The sequence below is a fragment of the Neomonachus schauinslandi genome, chromosome 4 (assembly GCF_002201575.2).
Source record: "Neomonachus schauinslandi chromosome 4, ASM220157v2, whole genome shotgun sequence".
NCBI lineage: Eukaryota > Metazoa > Chordata > Mammalia > Carnivora > Phocidae > Neomonachus > Neomonachus schauinslandi.
Window position 1 is genome coordinate 83,356,822 of NC_058406.1, and position 21,921 is coordinate 83,378,742.

At 39.1% G+C, this 21,921-nt stretch overlaps 1 protein-coding gene across 2 annotated transcripts in view; it reads left to right on the forward strand.

The window, feature by feature from the left end:
- The window catches only part of CDC14A (cell division cycle 14A), a 177,862-nt gene that overhangs the window by 63,732 nt on the left and 92,209 nt on the right, over positions 1-21,921 (forward strand). For both annotated transcript variants that reach the window (XM_044914081.1, XM_021690005.1), the window contains exons 6-7: positions 17,245-17,311; positions 20,554-20,616. In XM_044914081.1, coding sequence (XP_044770016.1) covers positions 17,245-17,311; positions 20,554-20,616 — 130 coding nt within the window. The remainder of the gene's footprint in view (positions 1-17,244; positions 17,312-20,553; positions 20,617-21,921) is intronic.

Sequence of the window (21,921 nt, forward strand, 5' to 3'; positions counted from 1 at the left end):
TACTGTAACAAAGTAGCATAGACTACTATGGGTGGCTTATAAACAACAGAAATTTATTTCTCAGTTCTAGAGGCTGGATCAGGGTGGTCATGTTCTGGTGAGGGTCCTCTTCAGGAATGCAGACTGCTAACTTGTATCCTCACATGGTAGAATGGAGGAGAGAAAGATCTCTGGGGTACCTTTTTTTTTTTTTTAAGATTTTATTCATTTATTTGAGAGAGAGAGAAAAAGTGGGATGAGGGGCAGAGGGAAAGGGAGAGGGAGAAGCAGACTGCCCGCTGAGCAGGGAGCTTGACGTGGGGCTCGATCCCAGGACCCCAGGATCATGACCTGAGCCGAAGGCAGACGCTTAACCCACTGAGCCACCCAGGCACCTCATGGGGTGCCTTATAAGGGCACTAATCCCATCTTGAGGGCCTCACCCTCATGACCTAATCACCTCCCAAAGGTCCCATCTCCTCTAATATCATCACCTTGGGGGTTAAGATTTCAACATGTGCATTTTGGGGGGATACCAACACTCAGTCCATTGCAGTAATAATGAAAATATTAATCACTCTACTAAGTTCTAAGCCTAGTGGTTAAGAATATATGCCTTGGAGGCAGAGACATTGGGTTTGAAGGCTCATTCTGCTTTTTACTACCTGTAGAAAGGATAAGCAACTTGAGCAAGTTACTTCTACTCTCTGAGCCTCTGTTTCCTTTTCTGTAAAATGGCTTCAGGCTGTCCTGGGAATTAAGTGAAGTAATGCATTTATCATTATGTCTGGCACAGTAGCTGGCTTTTGTTTTTCTCCATGTTGTTAGTACGATTACTATTATTAATAAGAACTAAGGATTTTCCACATGGATATAAATATGAATAGAAAGTATTTCTTCTAATGATCACACCTTCTAGTTGGGGCAAGCAGATCTCTAGGCACATTAATTGACTGTAAAATAGTTAGGTTGTATAAAAATAGAGGATAAGATTAATTCTTTTTTTATTAACATATAATATATTATTTGTTTCAGGGGTACAGCTCTGTGATTCATCAGTCTTATACAATTCACAGCGCTCACCATAGCGCATACCCTCCCCAGTGTCCCTTCCCCCAGCCACCCCATCCCTCCCACTCCGCTCCACTCCAGCAACCCTCAGTTTGTTTCCTGAGATTAGGAGTCTCTTAGGGTTTGTCTCCCTCTCTGGTTTTGTCTGTTTCATTTTTCCCTCCCTTCCCCTATGATCCTCTGTCTTGTTTCTCAAATGAGGATAAGATTAATTCTGACAGAGATTTGGGAAAGTATCAGACTCATTTAAGCTGAGCTTTTATTTATTTATTATTTTTTATTTTAAAGATTTTATTTATTTATTTGAGAGAGTGGGCGAGAGAGAGCACGAGTAGGGGCAGGGGGAGAGGGAGAAGCAGACACCTGGCTGAGCAGGGAGCCCGATGCGGGGCTCCATCCCAGGACCCTGGGATCATGACCTGAGCCGAAGGCAGACGCTTAACCTACTGAGCCACTCAGGTGCCCCTAAGCTGAGCTTTTAAAGCTAGATAAGAGTTTGGAGAATGGATGCACTATGCACTATGGTATGCGCTATGGAAAACCCTGGAGGTGTGAGATTTCTAAGTTGACCCCAGAAGTTCTCTGTGGGAGGAGTACAGTGTCCGTGGTAAGAGAGGGGTCGTGTCTGCACAGGATTACTGAGGCACTTTACCCAGGGACAGTGAGGGCCCATTCAATTTGTTTGCTAAATCGGAAATCTGTTTGCAATTTTTTTGGTTGTTATTTTGAAAAATAACACACACAGCTGGAAAGTATAATGCTGTAATATTTGTAAAATTGTAATGTCAGTCAGTAGGCCCGCTGGACAGTGTAGCTATTTAAAAATTTTAAGTGGGAAATATATATTAAATTTTATGCTGGTGATATTATCCATTCAGAAGTCAAGGAAGATGTATTTCTCTTTCACTAGCTAGATGACCCTTGCTATCCTTAATTGTCAATTTAGGTGAAGATATTGGAGGAGGAGGAAAGAATAAATTCTTTTAATCATGATTATATGTTTAGCTTATATGTGCTAGGTAATTAATTTGTTTCCTGAGAACTAGAATTTTTGACTAAGATCAGAATGGAAGAAAAGATAGGAAGAAAATTATTATTACTTAACATAGAATTAAGCAATAATTATTATAATTGTAGCCTATTTTTCTAAATTGTTTTTATTTAAATATTTGAAAATATAAACATATTAACATGGTTCAGAAATTTTTTTTTTTTAAAGATTTTATTTATTTATTCATGAGAGACACACAGAGAGAAAGAGAGAGAGAGAGAGAGAGAAGCAGGCTCCCAAGGATCAGGGAGCCCGATGCAGGGCTTGATCCCAGGACCCTGGGATCCTGACCTGAGCCGAAGGCAGACGTTTAACCATCTGAGCCACCCAGGCGCCCCTAACATGGTTCAGAAATTTAAAAAGTAGGTAAGGTTTACAGTGAAAACTCTCTTTCCCACCCTTGATCTTATCTCTTTAATTTTTTCTGGATAACTTCTGGTATTTGTTTCTTCCATATCCTTCTAGAGTTTCTTTATGCACATATAAGCAAGTAAAGATATATGTACATTTAAAAAAATTCCAGTATAATTAGTGTTATATTAGTTTCAGGTATACAATATAGTGATTTAGCAGCTCTACACGTTACTCAGTGCTCATCACCATAAGTGCACTCTTAATTCTTTTCATCTCTTTCACCCATCCCTTCCCCCACCACCTCCCCTCTGGTAACCATGTTTGTTTTCTATAGTTAATTCTGCTTTTTTGTCTCTTTTTTTCTTTGTTTTGTTTCTTAAAATCCACATATGAGTGAAATCATATGATATTTGTCTTTCTCGGACTGACTTATTTCACTTAGCCTTATACCCTCCATATCCATCCATGCAGTTGCAAATGGCAAGATTTCATTCTTTTTTAATGGCTAACATATGTCTTCTTATTTTTCATTTTTATCACAAAATGTAGCACACTGTATATACTATTCTATACCTTGATTTTTTTCACTTAACTCGCTTTGGATATCTTTTCATATCAGTGCACAGAGAGCGTCCTTCTCCATTCTGTATTATTTCTGTGTAATGTACAAGAACACGTGTAACCAGTCTGACGTGTAGACATTTAGGTTGTTTGCTATCATTTCAATTGTAACTTTTCAATTCATGTGGTCTGAAATGTATTTTAGAAGAAAGAAACTGAGACACTACTATGGAGAAAATTATAGTGTTGTGGTTAGACGTAAAGGGATTTTAGTAATCTGTTTGCATAAAGGTATTCATTATATGAAAAAAGAATGGTTAATGAAAAGATGAGGCATTTCTTCCTTGGTTTAGGCACCTGTTTCCTACTAAAAGGTTGAATGTAACTTGAACGTAACTCTAAGTTTTACCTTTCTGATAGCCCAAGACATCAAGAGTTGTGTTTACATTAAGCTATGTTTCTAAACCCAGACTCTTCATAAACCATACATTTGAAGCAGAAAATACCACAAAGTAGTGTAAAAAAATGTAGTTGAAGAAATAGTACAGGTTTTCTGGAATTTGACTAAAGAAACTTACTTTTTTCCTAATGCTAAGATAAGGTGGGAGTTGGTTTTAGTCTCTAGCCCAGACCAACTAAGGCTAATGTAATATTAACAAGAGTCATCTTACAGTTCTGGTCAGCCATCATTGCCTTGGCCTTCATTTGTAATCTGGATTCTGTCATCCACTAGGTTTTTTACATCATTTATTGTTATACTTTTATCTTCGTTGTCTAGATTTCTTTTTAATATGCTATTGTAGTAACACTTTTTTTTTTTTTTAAGATTTTATTTATTTATTTGACAGAGAGACACAGCGAGAGAGGGAACACAAGCAGGGGGAGTGGGAGAGGAAGAAGCAGGCTTCCTGCTGAGCAGGGAGCCCAATGCGGGGTTCGATCCCAGGACCCTGGGATCATGACCTGAGCCAAAGGCAGACGCTCAATGACTGAGCCACCCAGGCGCCCCTCAGTAACATTTTTATTTAAAAAACAAGAAGCCTTAAAGGGACGTCCATTTAAGTGTTAACCGTTTTATTGTTGAAAAGTTTTTAAAACTGAAGACCAGTTTGAAGGCTTCTCGAAGTGTGGTTGGTGTCTTTATGTGCCTTCTTCACTGAAATGCCTGTTTCTATTTGTTCTCTAAATTCTTAGTGTGTTTCTAATAAAGGGGTTTTAAGGCTACTGTGAGTTTAAATAACATTGTTCTTCAAGATTTATTCCTTTAACAAAAATTTATCTGAACAGTTTCTTCTGTTAAAGCCTTTCCTCATTTTTCTAGAGAGGCTTGGCAGGTCCTTCGCCTGTAATTCCCTATTATATTTTGTGTATTGCATTTTGTTCAGGCCCCTTTACATTTGCCACATACATGATTAAAACAAATGTCTAGGGGCACCTGGGTGGCTCAGTCGGTTAAGCATCTGCCTTCGGCTCAGGTCATGATCCTGGAGTCCCGGGATCGAGTCTCGCATCAGGCTCCCTGCTCAGCGGGGAGTCTGCTTCTCCCTCTGACCCTCCCCCTCTCGTCCTTTCTCTCTCTTACTCTCTCTCTCTCAAATAAATAAATAAAATCTTTACATTGAGATGTAATTGACATCAACACTTTCTAAGTTTAACATGTACAGCATAATGACTTGACATACATATGCTGTGAAATGATTATCACAATAAATTTAGTTAACACTCATCACCTCATATAGTTACAAAAAATTTCTTTTTGCCCTTTTGATGAGAACTTTTAAGATCTATTCTCTTAGCAGCTTTCAAATCTACCATACAGCAGTGTTGACTGTAGACATCATGTTGTAGATGACATCTTCAGTATTTATTTTATAACTGAAAGTTTGTACCTTTTGACCACCTTCACCCAATTCCCCAATTTACTGCTTGTTCTTGATTACATTAATTATAGTAGACTTTAGAGATAGTTGAATTTCTGGCTTGGTGTGACACTCAAGGAGTGTTTGTTGTGACGTTATTGTTTGCAAGTCAGTCTTAGTTCCATTAAGTTAATGGAATTAAGTTCCATTTAATTGTAAAGCAGTTGTGTCCAAAAATATACCTTTGCTTTTATTGAGGATAGCCAATATGTTTGTCAAGAGTGACTTTAGTTAGGGGCGCCTGGGTGGCTCAGTTGGTTAAGTGTCTGCCTTCGGCTCAGGTCATGATCCCAGGGTCCTGGGATCGAGTCCCTTGTCGAGTTCCCAGCTCAGTGGGGAGTCTGCTTCTCCCTCTCCATCTGCCTCTCCCCCTGCTCATGCTCTCTCTTTCTCTCTCTCAAATAAATAAATAAAATCTTAAAAAAAAAAAGAGTGACTTTAGCTGAAAACTAGAGGAAAAGGGTATTTTTCACCTAATGCAGTTCCTTGAGTCCATCCATCTTTCATGTTGGCTTGGCAGTTGGCCTTCAAGGGAACAAGAGGCCGTTCAGTTATGGGGTCAGAGTCAGCAGAGTTTGAACTGGCAAGCCTAGCATGAATCTTTCTAGGTACTTTTCCTTTCAGTGTATTACCAAATTTATAGTCTATACTATTGACCAGTTGTTCCATGAACTCATATTAATTGTGCTTGTCTAAGGTCTCATGAGACTACCAACTCTTAGTGGAATTCTCAGATTGTCTTCTTCGCAGTCAGTGGCCATGGTTTTCAAATCCTCCTTCTCTGATGTTCATAAAACAGTGTTGGTGAAAACTCTCAGCCTCATAAAACATGGAGAATTGCACAACTCTTCTTTTTGATTTCTTTTGTGCTTTTAAATTCGTTTTATAAAACTTACTTCTTTGTTTATGGGTCTATAGGTGTTGACTTGGTAAGTTTTTTTGGTATTGATGATGGCTCATAAATCTATTGAAAGTGACTTTTCTATGACATATAATATAAAATGGAGAATAAAACTATACAGACAATAAATAACATCCAGGCTCCCAGTTTTGAAGACAAATACAGAAAGCATGATTTGAGAAATAATGACTAGGTGCAGAGGTGAGGTTGAGGTAGGGTGCTGTGCTGACACCCAATGGAATCAAGCAGATTGGATGTTGAATGTTCTGTCTCCAGCTGTTAGTTTAGTTTTTTCTTTTTTTTGGTGTTGGTTTTTTGCAGGTCTCTTCCTGGATAGGTCCAGGAATGCATTTTTGTGTGGCTATTTTATTTTAGGTTGGAGAAGAGTCTAGAACTTATAGGTAGTACTTCCCAAAGTTACGTTGGTTCTCATATTTGGTTTTTAAAAGTCTGAGGGGCTTTAAAAAATATTGGTGCCTGGGTTCTATTCCTGGAAATGTTGACGTAATTGGTGTAGAGTATTGGGATTTTCAAAGACTTCCTACAAATTTCCAGTATGCTGGCAAGGTTGAGAACTACTGCGGTATACGATCTACCGTGGCAAAATAAAAAGAAAAATAAACGAATAAAAAGATTCAAAGGACAATTAAATTTAGAACTCTCCATCTTGGAGATTTAAAAAACACATTCTCATTTGAAAGATTCTGAATGGTTCTGAGTGATAAAGAAACCTGTTTAACTTTGTTTAACTCAGACCTTTCCAAAGTACTTCATCCTGAATCCCTTTCTACTCCCCCCCAATTCTGTTGATATCTGGCAGTACCAGTGTTCTGAAACACTCTAGGACACATTTCCTGATCCACACCTGTGTGAAACAAAATAGATCTCTTGGGATTACAATAATATGCTGCCATTTATGGAACTGTTTTTGTACTGTTTCCTCAGAGTCTTGGAAATAGATGGCTTATCAAATAATGGTATTTTATCTAATATGAACAGGAACACGAAACTTTTAGAGTAGGTGTGAGGCCAGAAAAACTTTCCTTATGGGAGGACCCACAAACCTCCCACTGGCAATCCTTTAAAGACATTTGACATTGAAATGAATCCATACTGTTTGTATTAAGAGAGAGGTTTGTTGTGTTTGGGGGATGACCCCTAGTGATATCCCAGTTGCTGAGCTATGTCTTAATGTGGGAAATCTCTGAAGTAATTACTCTAGATCATCTGGGCATGCCAGAACTTGTAGGTCTCTTAACAAAGGCTCAAAGGGGTCAACCACTTAGAACTTGGCATTAGGCTGCCTTCTTTCTTCTAAAGCAAAGTAAACATGTGCTGGTAGATGTTAGATGTAATTATAAAATATATCTCTTCACAGAAAATGTTGAACCAGATATTTGTTAGCTTAAATATGATATTGTGATTTTTGTCAAAGTTTATTCAGCAATTAACTTTGTATTTCAAAGGAAAAGTTTTCCTTATCATGTTTTTCTTTTGAGTATCAAAAATGTAGAAACAAAATTTATTTTATGCTTTTCAGTGTATCTTATGATGGCTACCCTTCTGCTTCACAGTGTTGATCTTTGGGGTTATTTCTGCCCCCATGGATCTTTAATAAACCTTTGCTTTTAATGCTTGGTGTGATGAGAAAGATCTGCATTAGTTTTGAATAGTGAGGATGTGCTAGTTTCCTGAGTGTTGAAAATAGATGGGAGTAGATAGCTTATCCATTCCAAACTATTCAATCCATTCTCAACAGCTGAGACGTGTTGAGTAACTTGGACCACCATCAAAAGCAGACTCTTTATCAGATTTTTCTTGTTAAAGTAGTAAATAAGTGCCATGAGAACAGGATCTGAGAACAGAAACAACTGTCAGCGTCTCTGTGACTCACTAAATACATGTAAGGAAGTGAGTTACATCTATTTTTTTTGGAACATGGCGGTGCTTCAATGGTTTGAGTTGTGAAAGTTGGTTCAGATGACTTTTTTTGTTATTCCTATTTTGATGGTCCCAGATCTGTGTTACCAAGTTTCTATAGAATAGTCAGTGCCAGACTTTTGTACTCTTTATAGTACATTTCTGATAGCCAGTCTTAGTTGATAAAGATGGTTTAGAAAACTACTTTACATTAATTTAATGTATTTACATTAATTTACATCAATGAATTTACATTTACATTAATGAATATAGTTATTTTGTTGAATGTCTTGTTGAATGTCTTTTCAGTACCTAAACTAAAGGCAATTTGCTATTATTTATTATTTTTTAAAAGATTTATTTATTTATTTGAGAGAGAGAGAGAGAGAACATGAGCAGGGCAAGGGGCAGAGGGAGAGGAAGAGAGAGAGAATCCTCAAGCAGATTCCGCACTGAGCACGGAGCCCGATGCAGGGCTCTATCCCAGAACCCTGGAATCATGACCTGAGCCGAAATCAAGAGGCAGCCCCTTAACTGACTGAGCCATCCAGGAGCCCCCAATTTACTACTATTTTTATCTGTAAAGCAAAATTAGTGTGGTTAAATGGGTGTCACCCACATCTTGATGAAAGGCGCAGAACACAGAGGTCTGTTTTTTTTTTGGTGCCTATTATTGCTAGTTCTTTTTTTTTTTTTTTTGAACAGTGGTTTTTAATTTTTATTTATTTATTTATTTATTTATTTGAGAGAGAGAATGAGAGAGAGCACATGAGGGGGGGAGGGTCAGAGGGAGAAGCAGACTCCCCGCTGAGTAGGGAGCCTGATGCGGGACTCGATCCCGGGACTCCAAGATCATGACCTGAGCCGAAGGCAGTCGCTTAACCAACTGAGCCACCCAGGCGCCCTATTATTGCTAGTTCTTGACAGATTCTATTCTGCTTATTAGTTTATGTGACCGTTTAAGCCATGATTTAGAGATGAATTTTTACATATCTGTTTCTTTGGATGACAGAGTGATTAGTGTGTAGCTTTATGTTCAATCTGAAAAGTGGGATATTCTGTGTTCTGTTTTTTGTTAGGTACTGGTCATGCTCAGCTTTTGGCCCTGCCCCGGGAAGCCATTTGATTTTGCTCTTTGAGTGGGAGATGGCTTTGTTCTTCCCACGAATTCTCAGCAAATTTCATCTTGTAGTCTTAGATGATATAAGCAATCAGCTTTTTCTTTTCGCTGGACCTGGTTCACATGTGTCATGGATTTGTTCAGAGATTGGAAGTCAAGTATAATTTAGGTAATGATGTGTAGTATTTTGGGGCATTATCTACTTACGAAATATCCATACAATATAGTCTAGAGCCAAACTACCTAGTACAGTAGCTACTAGCCACTAGTTATGTGTGCTTTTGAGCACTTGAAATTTGTTTCGTCCAAACATTTTGAAGATTTAGTATTAAAAAAGTAAAATATCTTCTTTATAATTATGTTGATTACATGCTGAAATGATAATTTTTCAGATATATTGGAGTAAAAAAAATATTACTCATTAATTTCACTTGTTTCTTTTTACTTTTTTAAATATGGTTTTGAAAAAAATTAAAATTATGTATTGACTCTCTTGTGGATGGCATCATATTCCCATTGGACAGCAATGCTCTCGATTGTGTTTTTGTTCCTGTACATTAAAGATTGTTTTATATAATTTTTGCTTTGAGAAGTCAGTAGTTCCCAACCACTGGAGTTGTTCAGATATAAGTTGAATGATGTCTTGGTAATGATCATTTATTCATTCATTCAACATCTACAGCATATTAATGTGCCCAACACTGTGCTGGCCTCTGGGCATGCAGACATAAAGGACACATTCTCGGTCCTTAAGAAGCTCATGATCTTGTGGCAGTTGTGTAGATGGGATTCAGGTCAGTGCTTGGAAGGGTGTTTTCATGACCTTTGAGGTCCTTTCCAACCCATTGCTCTGCAGGTATTTGCATACCTCCTAACCACCTGTTATCCAGAGAACTTACTGAGAATCATAGAATCAAAACATATGTAGATCATAGCCATCCCCAATATTTCTTCATCCAATTACTGTCAGCTCTTTTATTCTTCAGTAGTCTCTATATTTTAAACCCTGTGCCTCTGTTCTTTATTCTTTCTTCATTTCAAACAACCTCATTACCAGAAATGCCTTCTCATTGCTTTGTGTGATTATAGTCTTTCATTTCTGGTTTTGTCTCCTCATTGTTAACATTTACAAGGTTGCTTCTTTCTGAGTGATGGTCTACATGCTTAGGTTACAAGCAGTGGTATGTTGGTAAACTGACTCTGTAAGTAAAAAGTGCTTGTTGATTTCTATGGTGTAAATACACCCACCAATGCTGATTCGGTTCTCAAAATTCCTGAATATTCAATAATCACTTATTGGGAGCCTATAGGAGACAGTTCTATGACATTAGTGGACTAAGCCCTTTCTCTTTGTATCTAGTTGTGCATGGTGGTTCTTGTTTTCTTAAATTTAATTTTTCTTCTATTGCTTCTCTGCAAAATAAATGCAAAAATGTAAAAATAAAACAAAAATCCCAACTGCTTCGTCTGTTCAGATATGCATTCATTTAGTTTTTCATTCAGCAGATACGTATTGACTGCCAACTGCTCCCAAGGTCATAGTTACTGGGTTTTTATAATGACTTCATAATAGCTTTATGGTTCAGTTGACTATTATGCTAGATGTCGCATTTAGAAAGAACTTTGGTGGGATAGCTGGAACTTAGATAGTCAAGCATGAGGTGGGGTTAAATTTGTATCTGGATGTGTCTAGACAGCTATTGGGGTATTAACTTATCTCTGAATGAAGAGCAGCCTTGTGTTTACTTGCTTGAGAGAGTTAATGCAACGCATGGCAAAACTATCATGACAGATAAAGGTAAGAGCTGTGGTTTTCCCAGGCAGCATGGTGGGTGCAGACTTTTTCCTGCAGTTGAAGTCTGTGGACTTCAGTGGTCCTTTATTGGGGAGGTAACAATACAACATGCCCTCTTATTTAACTCAGCAAATATTTGGCTCAGTAAGTATGAATGAGTGAATGAATGAATACATGGATAAATGAGTAAAAAAAGGCAAACCAGGAGTTAAGTAAACAGTTGGGAACTGTAATTGCAAATAAAAACTGTGGGACTTTAAAACTTTCTATCACATCAATATCGTGATTTAAGTTCTAAAAGCTCTGTATAGTCTCTCCAAAGTGTCTGGGTTAAAATAAAAGTGTGTTTAATACCACTTTATTTAATTTAAATGTTTACTCAGTATCTCTTTTGTGACAGGCAGTGTATCAGGTACTAGGGAGAGAAGGGTGAGTAAAAAATGTATAGATCCTGCCTTCTTTGAGACTATTATAGAGAGAGCGGCAGAGTCAAATAAGCATGCCACAATATAATTCAACTACAGTTAAGTCCAATAAAAAAATTGGGGGACCTGCTCCAGCCAGGGTGGCATTGAGGTTTTTCCCCGGAGACTTTGATCTGTGAGCTGGGATCTGAAGGGTGACCTAGTCAAAAGTGAACGGGAGAACATGTGGCCAGCAGGAGCAAAGACCCTGTGGTGAGAGCAGAAGGCCCTATCCGAGGGGCTTAGGCAAGGCCTTGTGATGGGCAGATTGTGGCGGAGCATGATATGAGGAGGCCTAGGCAGGCGGGGTCAGATACCACCAGGCCTTGTATTCACTGACGATTTGAACTTTCCCATGAAAGCAACGGAAGTTAGTGAAAAGTGACTGGATCAGATTTACCTTTAAAAAAATATCACTCTGGCTGTTGTGAGAAGACTGAGCAGGAAGGTGAGGCATGGGTGTGGGAAGGCTGTTGGCAGGAGTCCGCCTGAGAGGTGGTGGGGAAATTGGGGAGAAGTCAGTGCAGGCAAGAGGCAGTTAAGAGGGAAAAGCAACGGAGCATGGTGGCGGACAGGATGAGGGGAATTGAGAGCTGGAGGGACATCTGGGCTCTAGCTTGAGTGATTGTGGAAGCTGCGTCTTTTTTTTTTTTTTAAAGATTTTATTTATTTATTTGAGAGAGAGAATGAGAGAGAAAGAGAGCACGAGAGGGGGGAGGGGCAGAGGGAGAAGCAGACTCCCCACTGAGCGGGGAGCCCTATGCGGGACTCGACCCCAGGACTCCGGGATCATGACCCGAGCCGAAGGCAGTCAGTCGCCCAACCAACTGAGCCACCCAGCCGCCCGGAAGCTGCATCTTTTACGAGACAGGCAGTGTTGGAGGACCGGATTATTGTTGTTGTTTTGGGGTGGGGCAGCTGCAAGAGAGTCTTCCCACACAGTGAGATGCCTTAAGACACCTAAATGGGAAGGTTGTGTGTGTGGTTGGCTACACTGTTTTGCAGTTTTAAGGAGTTTGTGCTAGAGAGAGCAATTTGAGGATCATTTGCAGATTGATGGCAATTTATATGGATGAGATTGTGTCAGGCAGTTCTCCAAATGTGCTCCTTCCTACCAGCAGCATCGATATCCCCTGGAAACCTGTTAGAAATGCAGATTCTCAGGCCCTGCCCCAGACCTATTGGATCAGGACCTTGGGTGGGGCTCAGTATTCTGTGTTTAAGGAACCATCAGGTGCTGCTGATGCACTCCTTTTAGTCCTGGGTTAGGGAGAGAGCACAAAGTGACAGGACTCTGAGTCTGGGATTGAATGTTAAGAAGCTCTAACTTTTAAGGATTGGGAGGCGAAGGATGGCTTTGCCAAGGAGATTGGGTAGGAGCTGTGTTTGGAGAAGTACAAGAAAAATCCAGGAAGCCAGTGAATAGAGTATTCAAAGGAACGAGGTACTTGTTGCTGACAAGCTCGGTAAAATGATGCTTGGGAAATGTTCCCTGGGCTTAGAAGAAGCAGATCCAGAGAGACAGAAAGTAGATTATTGCTTGCCAGGGGTGGAGAGGGAGAGTGAGCAGTTACTGTAAATGGGCACAGAGTTTTTTTTTCGGGGAACACAGCTGTTTTGGAATTAGTGGTGATATGAATTGTGAATATACCAAAAGCCACAGCATTGTGAATATACTAAAGGAAGTCACTGAATTGTACACTTTAAAAAGGCTAAATTGTGAATTTTATCTGAATTAAAAACAAAGCCCCCCCCCCCCCCCCCCCCCCAGCCCCGGGCTTAGCAATATGGAGATAATGGTGACTTTAGTGTGAAATGTTCATGGCACGGATGAGGGTGGAAACAGAACAGAGGTTGTTAAGATATGAGAGTAGGGAAAATGGAGGCGGGGAGAGAAGTGATCCTTCAGAGAAGTCTCGTTTTATTTTATTTTATTTTTAATTTTTTTAAAAGATTTTATTTATTTATTTATTTGACAGAGAGAGAGAGACACAGCCAGAGAGGGAACACAAGCAGGGGGAGCGGGAGAGGGAGAAGCAGGCTTCCAGGCCAAGCAGGGAGCCCGATGGGGGGCTCGATCCCAGGACCCTGGGATCATGACCTGAGCCGAAGGCAGACGCTTAACAACTGAGCCACCCAGGTGCTCCAGAAGTCTTGTTTTAAAGGGGAGGCCAAAGTGAGGGTGGTGGAGGGAAGATACAGAGTCAAGAAAGTTTGGGATGGTTTTTCTTTTGAAGATGGTAGAGACCTGAAAATGTTTAAATTCTGTTGGGAAGGACCCAGGGCAGAGATCTGGAGAAGAAAGTGATCGTCAGTTGTGTTGAATAACGATACAGTTTCAGAGTTGAAGGGACTTCTGTGGTTAATGGTGTTTTCCTAACCTGGAACTCCATATCATACAACAAAGTAGGCGAAAAATAATCCTGAAGCAAAGTTCCAGTTTAAACTTGAACATTGTGTGGGGCAGGAATCCTGCTGTCTTCCAGGGCCAACCGTTCTATTTTCAGATGGTTTTGACTATACTGGGGGCGGGGGGGTGGTGTTGAGGGAAATCAGCAGGGAAGAACTGATTGATCACAGGGGAGATAATGTTTCTTTTATAGAATAAAACCGCTCTGCTTCTTAAATGGACTTTAATCTTATTTCAGTAATTTTCTTCATTCTCACTCCCCGAAGGACCGAGTGCTGCCAATTCCCAAAACTTCGGGAAAGTTTCTAGTATTAGTTGGGTTGATTCTCTGACTTTTTTACTGGTACCTTAATATTCAGTTTTCTTGGTTTTGTAATTTATTACCACTCATCTCTCTGATTTCCAGCTTTTGGAATTTTATTGCTATTTTCTCCTCTCTTATTCTCCCTGAACTTGTTGGATTCTATTTTTAAAAAACCTTTCAAAATTCTCTTTTTAGTGTGGTTTTGGTAGACACATGTGTCCAATCTGCCACCTCTACCTTCTCTCTCTCTTCTTTTTAAAGATTTTATTTATTTATTTAATTTAATTTTATTTTTTTAAAAGATTTTATTTATTTGACAGAGAGAGACACAGCAAGAGGGGGAACACAGGCAGAGGGGAGTGGGAGAAGGAGAAGCAGGCTTCCCGCCGAGCAGGGAGCCCGATGTGGGGCTCGATCCCAGGACCCTGGGATCATAACCTGAACCGAAGACAGACGTCCAACGACTAAGCCACCCAGGTGCCCCATAAAGATTTTATTTATGTATTTGACAGAGAGAGAGGGAACACAAGCAGGAGGAGTGGCAGGCAGAGGGAGAAGCAGGCTCCCTGCTGAGCAGGGAGCCCGATGTGGGACTCGATCTTACGACCCTGGGATCATGACCTGAGCCGAAGGCAGATGCTTAACTGACTAAGCCATGCAGGCGCCCTTCTACCTTCTCTTTTTCTCTCTTTTTTTTTCTGCCAGAGAATATGTAACGTGTTTTTGTATCCCTTCACTTTTATGGTTACTCTCCTTTGACTAAGTAGGAGGCAGGTTGCAGTAATAAGCCATTTCTCTTGCTCGGTATGGGGGCAGGTTTTGGGAACCTATTGTCTTTGTGCAGCCGTCAGGAGGATTAATCACCCTGAGTAATGGGTATAATCTCCTTTGGTGTGTCATCTCCTTTCCCCCATTCTGAGAATGTGACCTCATTTTATTGCATCCCTTATTATATTTCAAGCCGTAAACTTCTCCCTGACTTTCCAGCCTGCTGTGACTGCTTTGTGTCCTGATTCTGTCCCCTGGCAGGTTTACCTGGCCCTCCTCTCTCCAGCCTGTAGATTTGACCATCAGGTTACCAGAGCTCTTTTCAGGCCCCAGGAAAAACTGTGGCTGGGGTAGGACAGGAGATGTCATGATCGTCTCACCAAACTTTGCAGAGAGAAAGACAGGGTCTGGCTCTTTTCTGATGATTTATGCATGTGAATTTGTTTAGGTGACTCTAGGTGTGGGAAAATATACTTCAGAGAATAAGGAGTACCTCCAATTCTTACAATTGTCTTACTCTTTTAAATAAAAAGAAGTGTTTTTTCCCCCCCCTTTTCTTTACTAAAGCAGTCATTTTTAATCGAAGGCCTGTGGAGAAAGTACAGAGAGTTGCTGAATTTGGATGAGAAGAAAAGAGTCTTTGGTTTCACTAATCTATAACTGATAAGATTACATTCAATTATAAATGTTAGAAATAAACTGTAGTATTATTAGCAATACAAATGACTGTCACAATCAAAATTACAGATATTTTTATATCCCATTATAGTTTTTGCATGCATCTTATATATTTCATGTATCTTATTATTTATGTTCATTCCTTCTTCAAATTATAGTCATTATTAGATCTACTAGACCTTGTTTATGTTAATAAAACAGTAAATAATTAAATATTATGGTATTATAAGTTTTTTATATTTTGATAATTTGACTGAATTAGCCTTCTGTTATTCATTTATATTTTATTTTATGCATTTAAAAACACTATCTGAAAAAAGAGGTTCATAGGCTTCATCAGATTGCTAAGGGGTTCATGACACACAAAAGATTCTGAACCCTTGTCCCAAAGAGACAAGTGCGTATAAAGGAATATGTGATTATTTATATAAACTACTATTTTATCTTGGATCCCCAGCTACACCTTTCTCTGGTTTAGTCCATTAAAATTTGCTTTTTAACATATGGTTTATGTCTTTACAAGGTATTGGAAAAGGGTCTATTTTGGTTTCCAGTGACCCATGAGTTCAGAGGGCATTAAAAAAAGAAGTCTTGAAATCAAACTTACTTATCAAGAATAACCCTTCTTATTTACATAGGTTAACTTTGAAGTTTCAGGACTTAAGCATTTCTGTTAAGTCGCTTTTCTAACTTACTGTTTTTGTATGAGGTTGTCAGGATGCTGAAACCCAGTGATGTTGAAGCTCCATTTTAATTCACGGCTTAGCGGCCATAGGTTCAAGTTACCTTGGATGGTTGTGATATAAAACTCAGTTTTATGTTAATTATATGTTAAAGCCCTTCAAGGTCATTTTCTCTCCAAGGAACATCATCATCTGGCACCTTCCCCACTGCCGCCCTTGGACCGCCTTTGTGTGGTGCATTTGACTTTGTCATTGGCAGGTTCCTGACAGCTCTGTTCCTTTGGGTCAGCAATGGGGGCTGGGCAGAGAGACAGAGCCTTGAGGTCAAGTTTCTTGCCTTGGACACCTTGGAACATTGCTAGTGTTAAAGCTCCAGTGCCAGTTCTTGCTTAACTGACCTGAACTTGATACTTCAGTTTTATGTTGCCTAAAGCAAGTCTGCTAAGTTGCTCTAAAAACTTGAATAAAGTATGAAGTACTCAAATTTCAGTGCAGTAGATTCCCATTCCTTTTGATACAACACTTCATGGTGCATTAGAAGCTCCCATTGATCCTGAGAGGAGATTGTTTGGAAGCGTGACTGAGTTTTCCATAGTTTTTTTGGGGGGGGGGGCGGGGTTGGTGGGAGGGGTGGCATTTAATCCAAGAAAATAACAGCTAGCTTCTGTTGACCTGCCTACATTGTCCTCCTTACATTTTTATGCTTGTATTTACCATATTCCTGATAGGTGGTTGTTCCTCTGTCAGAATACCTTTAGTGATTGTGAATCTTTTACTTAATGAAACAGTCCAGTTCACTGTTAATAATATAAAGAAGAGTCATAATATTTATTAGGTGCTTCCTATATGCTAGGCTCTTATATGAAGGACTTTACATTTATTAAATGCAATCTGACAACAATCCTAAGAATGGTAGATACCATCAGTAACATCGTTTCAGAGATGGGAAACCAAGCAGCAGAAGTAAAATAACTTGCTCAAGGCTCCAGCCAGTATGTGGCAGAGTTGGAATTTGAACAAAGGCAATCTGACTTCAGAGCTCAGGCTCTTAGATCTGCTTTTCTTCCTAATTCTGCCTATTGGATTAAAGCAATTTCAGAAATGCTTCATTGAAGCTGTAAGAGTAGTTAGCTAGTAGGATCTGATGTGTTACATTAATTTACCACGTTGACAGCTGTGAAGCCAAACAAGCAGTCTTCAGTTGACTTTGGTATTTTATTATTTGAATATTCTGAATGTGCATTTTTTTTGTGTGTGTGTTTATAGGGATGCTTCCTTTGGAAATTGCACTTACAATCTCACCATCCTCGACTGTTTGCAGGGAATCAGAAAGGTAATAATAATTCTCCTTGCTATAGTTGGCGCAGAAGTTTCAAAATATGAAAAAGGAATAATGTCAATATCCTTGTTTGCTTTGGAGAGAAGAGAAGGCAGGCAGTTAGCAGAAGGCTTTCCACTTCTTGATGGAATGATTGATCTGTAAAATATAGCCTGTCGAGCAAATTGAGGGGTGCCCGGGGGTAACTCTCTAGCTCCTTATTGAAGTAGAAGGGGTTTCCCTTTCTCATTTAAATGATTCCTCTTCCTGGGCAGACGTATTGCTTCTATCTGCCTCTGTGCTTGTGACATTGCTTTGTCACCGGCTCAGCTTCCTTATCAAGCTCGAGCTTGGTGTGGGAGAGATAGGAAGCCACTCCGCACCTCTGTTCATGTGGAGGAGAACATTTCCATGTAGGTTTCCTACCTGGATATTACATGCCGGTAAAGAAGTAAGTGGGCCAGATACTATTATCTCATTGTTTTAGCTGAGGAAACAACCCCAGGGAGGTTAAGTCACTCTTAGGGCCACAGGGAGTTATTAGCAGGGCTCATTCTAACTCACATTTCCCTATCAATTTGGAGCTTTCTAATATCCTATCAGGGTGTCTTATAAATCAATGGTTTGTCAAAGTGTGGGGCTTGCTAGAGATGCAAATTCTCAGTCCTTCTCCGAGACTGACGGAACCATAAATTATGGGAGTGGGGCCGTGCAGTCTGTGTTTGAACAGCCCTTCCGGGTGATTTGATGCACTTTACAGTTTGGAGGCATAGTTATTTAAGTTACTCATATGTATAATGGAGAAGTGAATCTAAAATATTTTTGAGAACTTTTAGAACTTGTTCTAGAAGCATTGATTTACTGAAAAGTCATGCATGCTATATACTGTGAAGTTTTTTTTTTTTTAATTTTTAAAAAGATTTTATTTTATTTATTTGAGAAAGAGAGAGAGAGCATGAGCAGGGGGAGGGTCAGAGGGAGAAGCAGACTCTCTGCTGAGTAGGGAGCCCCACGTGGGGCTCGATCCCAGGACCCTGGGATCATGACCTCATCTTAACTGACTGAGTCACCCAGGCGCCCCTATACTGTGAAATTCTAATGAAGGTTCAAAGTACATCATTCCATCTTGAACATATAGCCATGATTTATCAGTCAGGAATGTACATATTGCATAGCCCATAGGCAAGTGTCCTTATGGATTATAGATACACTATGAGCATGATTCTTGTTCTAGTTTCTTTTGAAATCTGATGTAATATAAGACTGATTTTGAGTTGAGAAAATTGGTATGATAAGTATGCTAGTTTTATGTATGTTTTTGACTTTGATATTTCATTTAAAATGAATTTAAACTCTGTAAAAGTTTAAAATAGTTTCAAATATTTTTCTTTCCACTTAAAGACTGTCAAAATACTCTAGCTCACCCTGCAAGTAATGTCACCAACCCAGACTTCTAGTATCACAAGTTAAGAACCCTTATGGAGAGATGAATCAATATATAATCCACAATTACAGCATTTAAGAAGTATGCCCAAGGGGAAAAAACAAGTAATTTATTATTGTTATTGTTGTTGTTGTTACTGTTTTGCCTATTCTGCCATCTGGTACAGGCTATTTCTTTTATAAATGTATGAAGTTCAGGAAGAGTTCACACTGGAATATCCCCGCCTGTTATGGTGGCTTGGTAACTGGATATAGAAATTTATGACATCCTTCCTGTTAGAGAGGAAAGGTGTGACTTTGTTCATGGATAAGGTCTTCTGTAAATTTCTTGTTTCATCAAATGCTGGGGTTTATTTTACCCAAACGCAGATGAGATTTTAGAAGATCTGACAGATGTTCAACATGTCTTTAAGCAACTGAGACACATTACCTCACTCCACCTTAAATAAACCCCATATTCTGGGCAATTGCCATGGCAATGAGTACCAGACTCCTAAGAGTGTAGACAGAGTATGGCTGCATTTTTGCCTCTTTAGGAAGCATATCTTTCTGATTTTGTTGTATTGGCATCATCATAAGCATAGTTTACATGGGTGTGAACTGCACCCAGAAACATACATAAATACACACTTTAAATGAAGAGAAAGGAAGGAAGGTTGAAGGCCCGGGTATATTTTTCTCACTTCTTTCACTGGAATGGTGCATATGGATCCACTTAAGTTGCTTTGTTTAAAGGTAAGATAATTTAAATAACTTGGCTTTGCTTCTAATAGTAGGGGTTGACTAACCCAGTGTTGTCAGGATTTATCATTTATAAGAATCACCTAGAAGGCATGTTAACATGCTGATCTACCCCCAGAGAATCACATTTAATAGTTCTGGGATTTAGGGGTTTAGGACTGTATTTTAAATCTAAATTACTGCAAGTGCTTCTGTTGCAGGTGATCTGTGTTCTGCATTTTAGAAAACATTGGTCTCTAACTATTTTGAAGATAGATGTACTGGAGCTTGGCTTCATAGTTTCTTCTATTTTTAATGACTTGAATATGTAACTTTTAAAAGTAACAGTGGTTTTGTATTCTATTATAATCTGTACAGCTTCATGACTTATAAAATAAAAGACTGTCCTCTTCAAAATATTATATCTGAGCAAGCTGGATAGTTTTTAAAAGTTCTAAGTCATTAGTTATAAAAAGGAGTAATGAATGTTCTCTTTTTGTTGTTAAAAATATCAGCTCTTCCTCTAAATCGTAAGAGCAGTCAAGTACACTTTTACTCTGTCAGTAACTATGACCAGAAAACAAATGCTCTCAAAGAGGTTTAGGAACAAATAAGGGCCTATGAAGTAGAAATGCCCTTTTTGCTAAGTATCTCATTAATGATAAAAGGAAAACAAAACCTCCCAAGAATATTCTTCTCCTATCTGAAAAGTTAATCACTATTATAAATCCTATCATAGTTTGATATGAATTAATTGCATAGTTCCCAATAGGTTTTAATTCTACATTTGCTAGTGTGTTCCATTATATATATATAATTAATTTATTACATATAAAACTAATGTAAATTAGGACTCTAGATATATTTTGTGGAACATATTTTCATGGTTTTCTAAATGTTAAGTCCCACTTGTGAGAAAGTCTCAATACAAAATTACCGATGTTAGAAGATGGTATCTAGATATGCATTATGAATGAAAGGTTTCAAGCTTTTTCCTTCAGATTAGTGAGAATCATTTGTGAGCAGGAATTCTAGGAATGGCTAGAGGACTTATCAATTTGGTGTGGAAAAACTAATTCAAATTCTGCTTCTAGGGATTACAACATGGATTTTTTGACTTTGAGACATTTGATGTGGATGAATATGAACATTATGAGGTTTGTACATTTTAACTTTTTACAAGATATAATTTCATGTTAATTAAAATCCCCTGCCCCCCAACACTCAGGTATAGCAAATTGAGTGGCTGCTAAAATAAAAACATTCTGGAGTTTTCTATAGTTGTCAGTTTTGTCCTTTCAGCTTTGGTTATTGCCTTTGAACCAGGAATCACCAAAATTTTAGTTTGGGAAAATGTCATATCTATAATGTTCTTTCACCAAACCTCTGATAACAGTTACTTTGCACATTTAGTTTATAAGAAAAAATAATTTCGAAGTACAGTTTGATAGTGAAACTGAGTTTCTGTTATTTTAAAAATTCAGGTTCTGTTTAAAACAAAACTGGACTTGTGCCTTGTAATATTTTTGACTGCATAAATTTTATTTTGAAATATGGCTGAATTTACCTAGTTGTAAGAGTTGGCTGAATTTTTTCCCCATAGCATCATGAAGCTTTCGAATAATGTCTTGCCTGTTTAGAGTTTAGGGAAGGGCTGCCCCAGCTAGGTTGTGGTATAAGAAGACACTGAAGAAGCAGTTAGCTTTTCTGGAAGATGAGAAGCTTGTAGAAAGTGACTAGGCCCAACATTCTATGAAAGTGAGCTCATCTGTTGGGGTTCTCCAGAGGACTTGTGAAATCTATCACTACCCTTAGTAAGAGAGGGCAGCCCTCCCCCTTTGGGCTCTAGTTCAGGAAGTCTGTTTGGATATCCTGCTTACATGTTAAACTTAACATGTCTGAAAAGAAACTGACGATCTTTCACTCAAACACGGTCTTCTGCTTCATTCATCTGTGTTAATGGCACCACTATCCTGCAGTTTACCCAGGCTCAAGAACAGAAATGCTTCTCTTTCCCTCCCTAATCTAACCAGTATTTGAATTCTTGGGCTGTGTTTCATCTTTCCTGTCCTTTCTGTTCTCACTTCCTTCCCTCTGGCTCAGGTGTCGTGTCCTCTCTTGTGGACTATTAGAAGCACTCTCTAACGAGCGCTGGCCCTTCTTCCCTGTTGGTCTGTCTTTCACCTACGTGACAGAGTGATCTTAGAACAGAACTCTCATCATTCTTGGCTCCAAACTGCATTGCCCTGCGGAAATGGGGATAAACTCCCCTGTCCTGGCATTCTTAGCGTGGATGGGCTCTAGCCCACCTTGCTAGCCTTGTCTTCTGTTTGCTTACCATGCACCCTCTGCATGCCAGCCCCACTGAGCTCTGTGTTCACGGCTTCCTGAGTGTCCCCATGTCCTGGCTGAGCTTCCTTTCTGCCAGATACCTGTCCCCTTTAACGTTTCCCCTCCTCCAT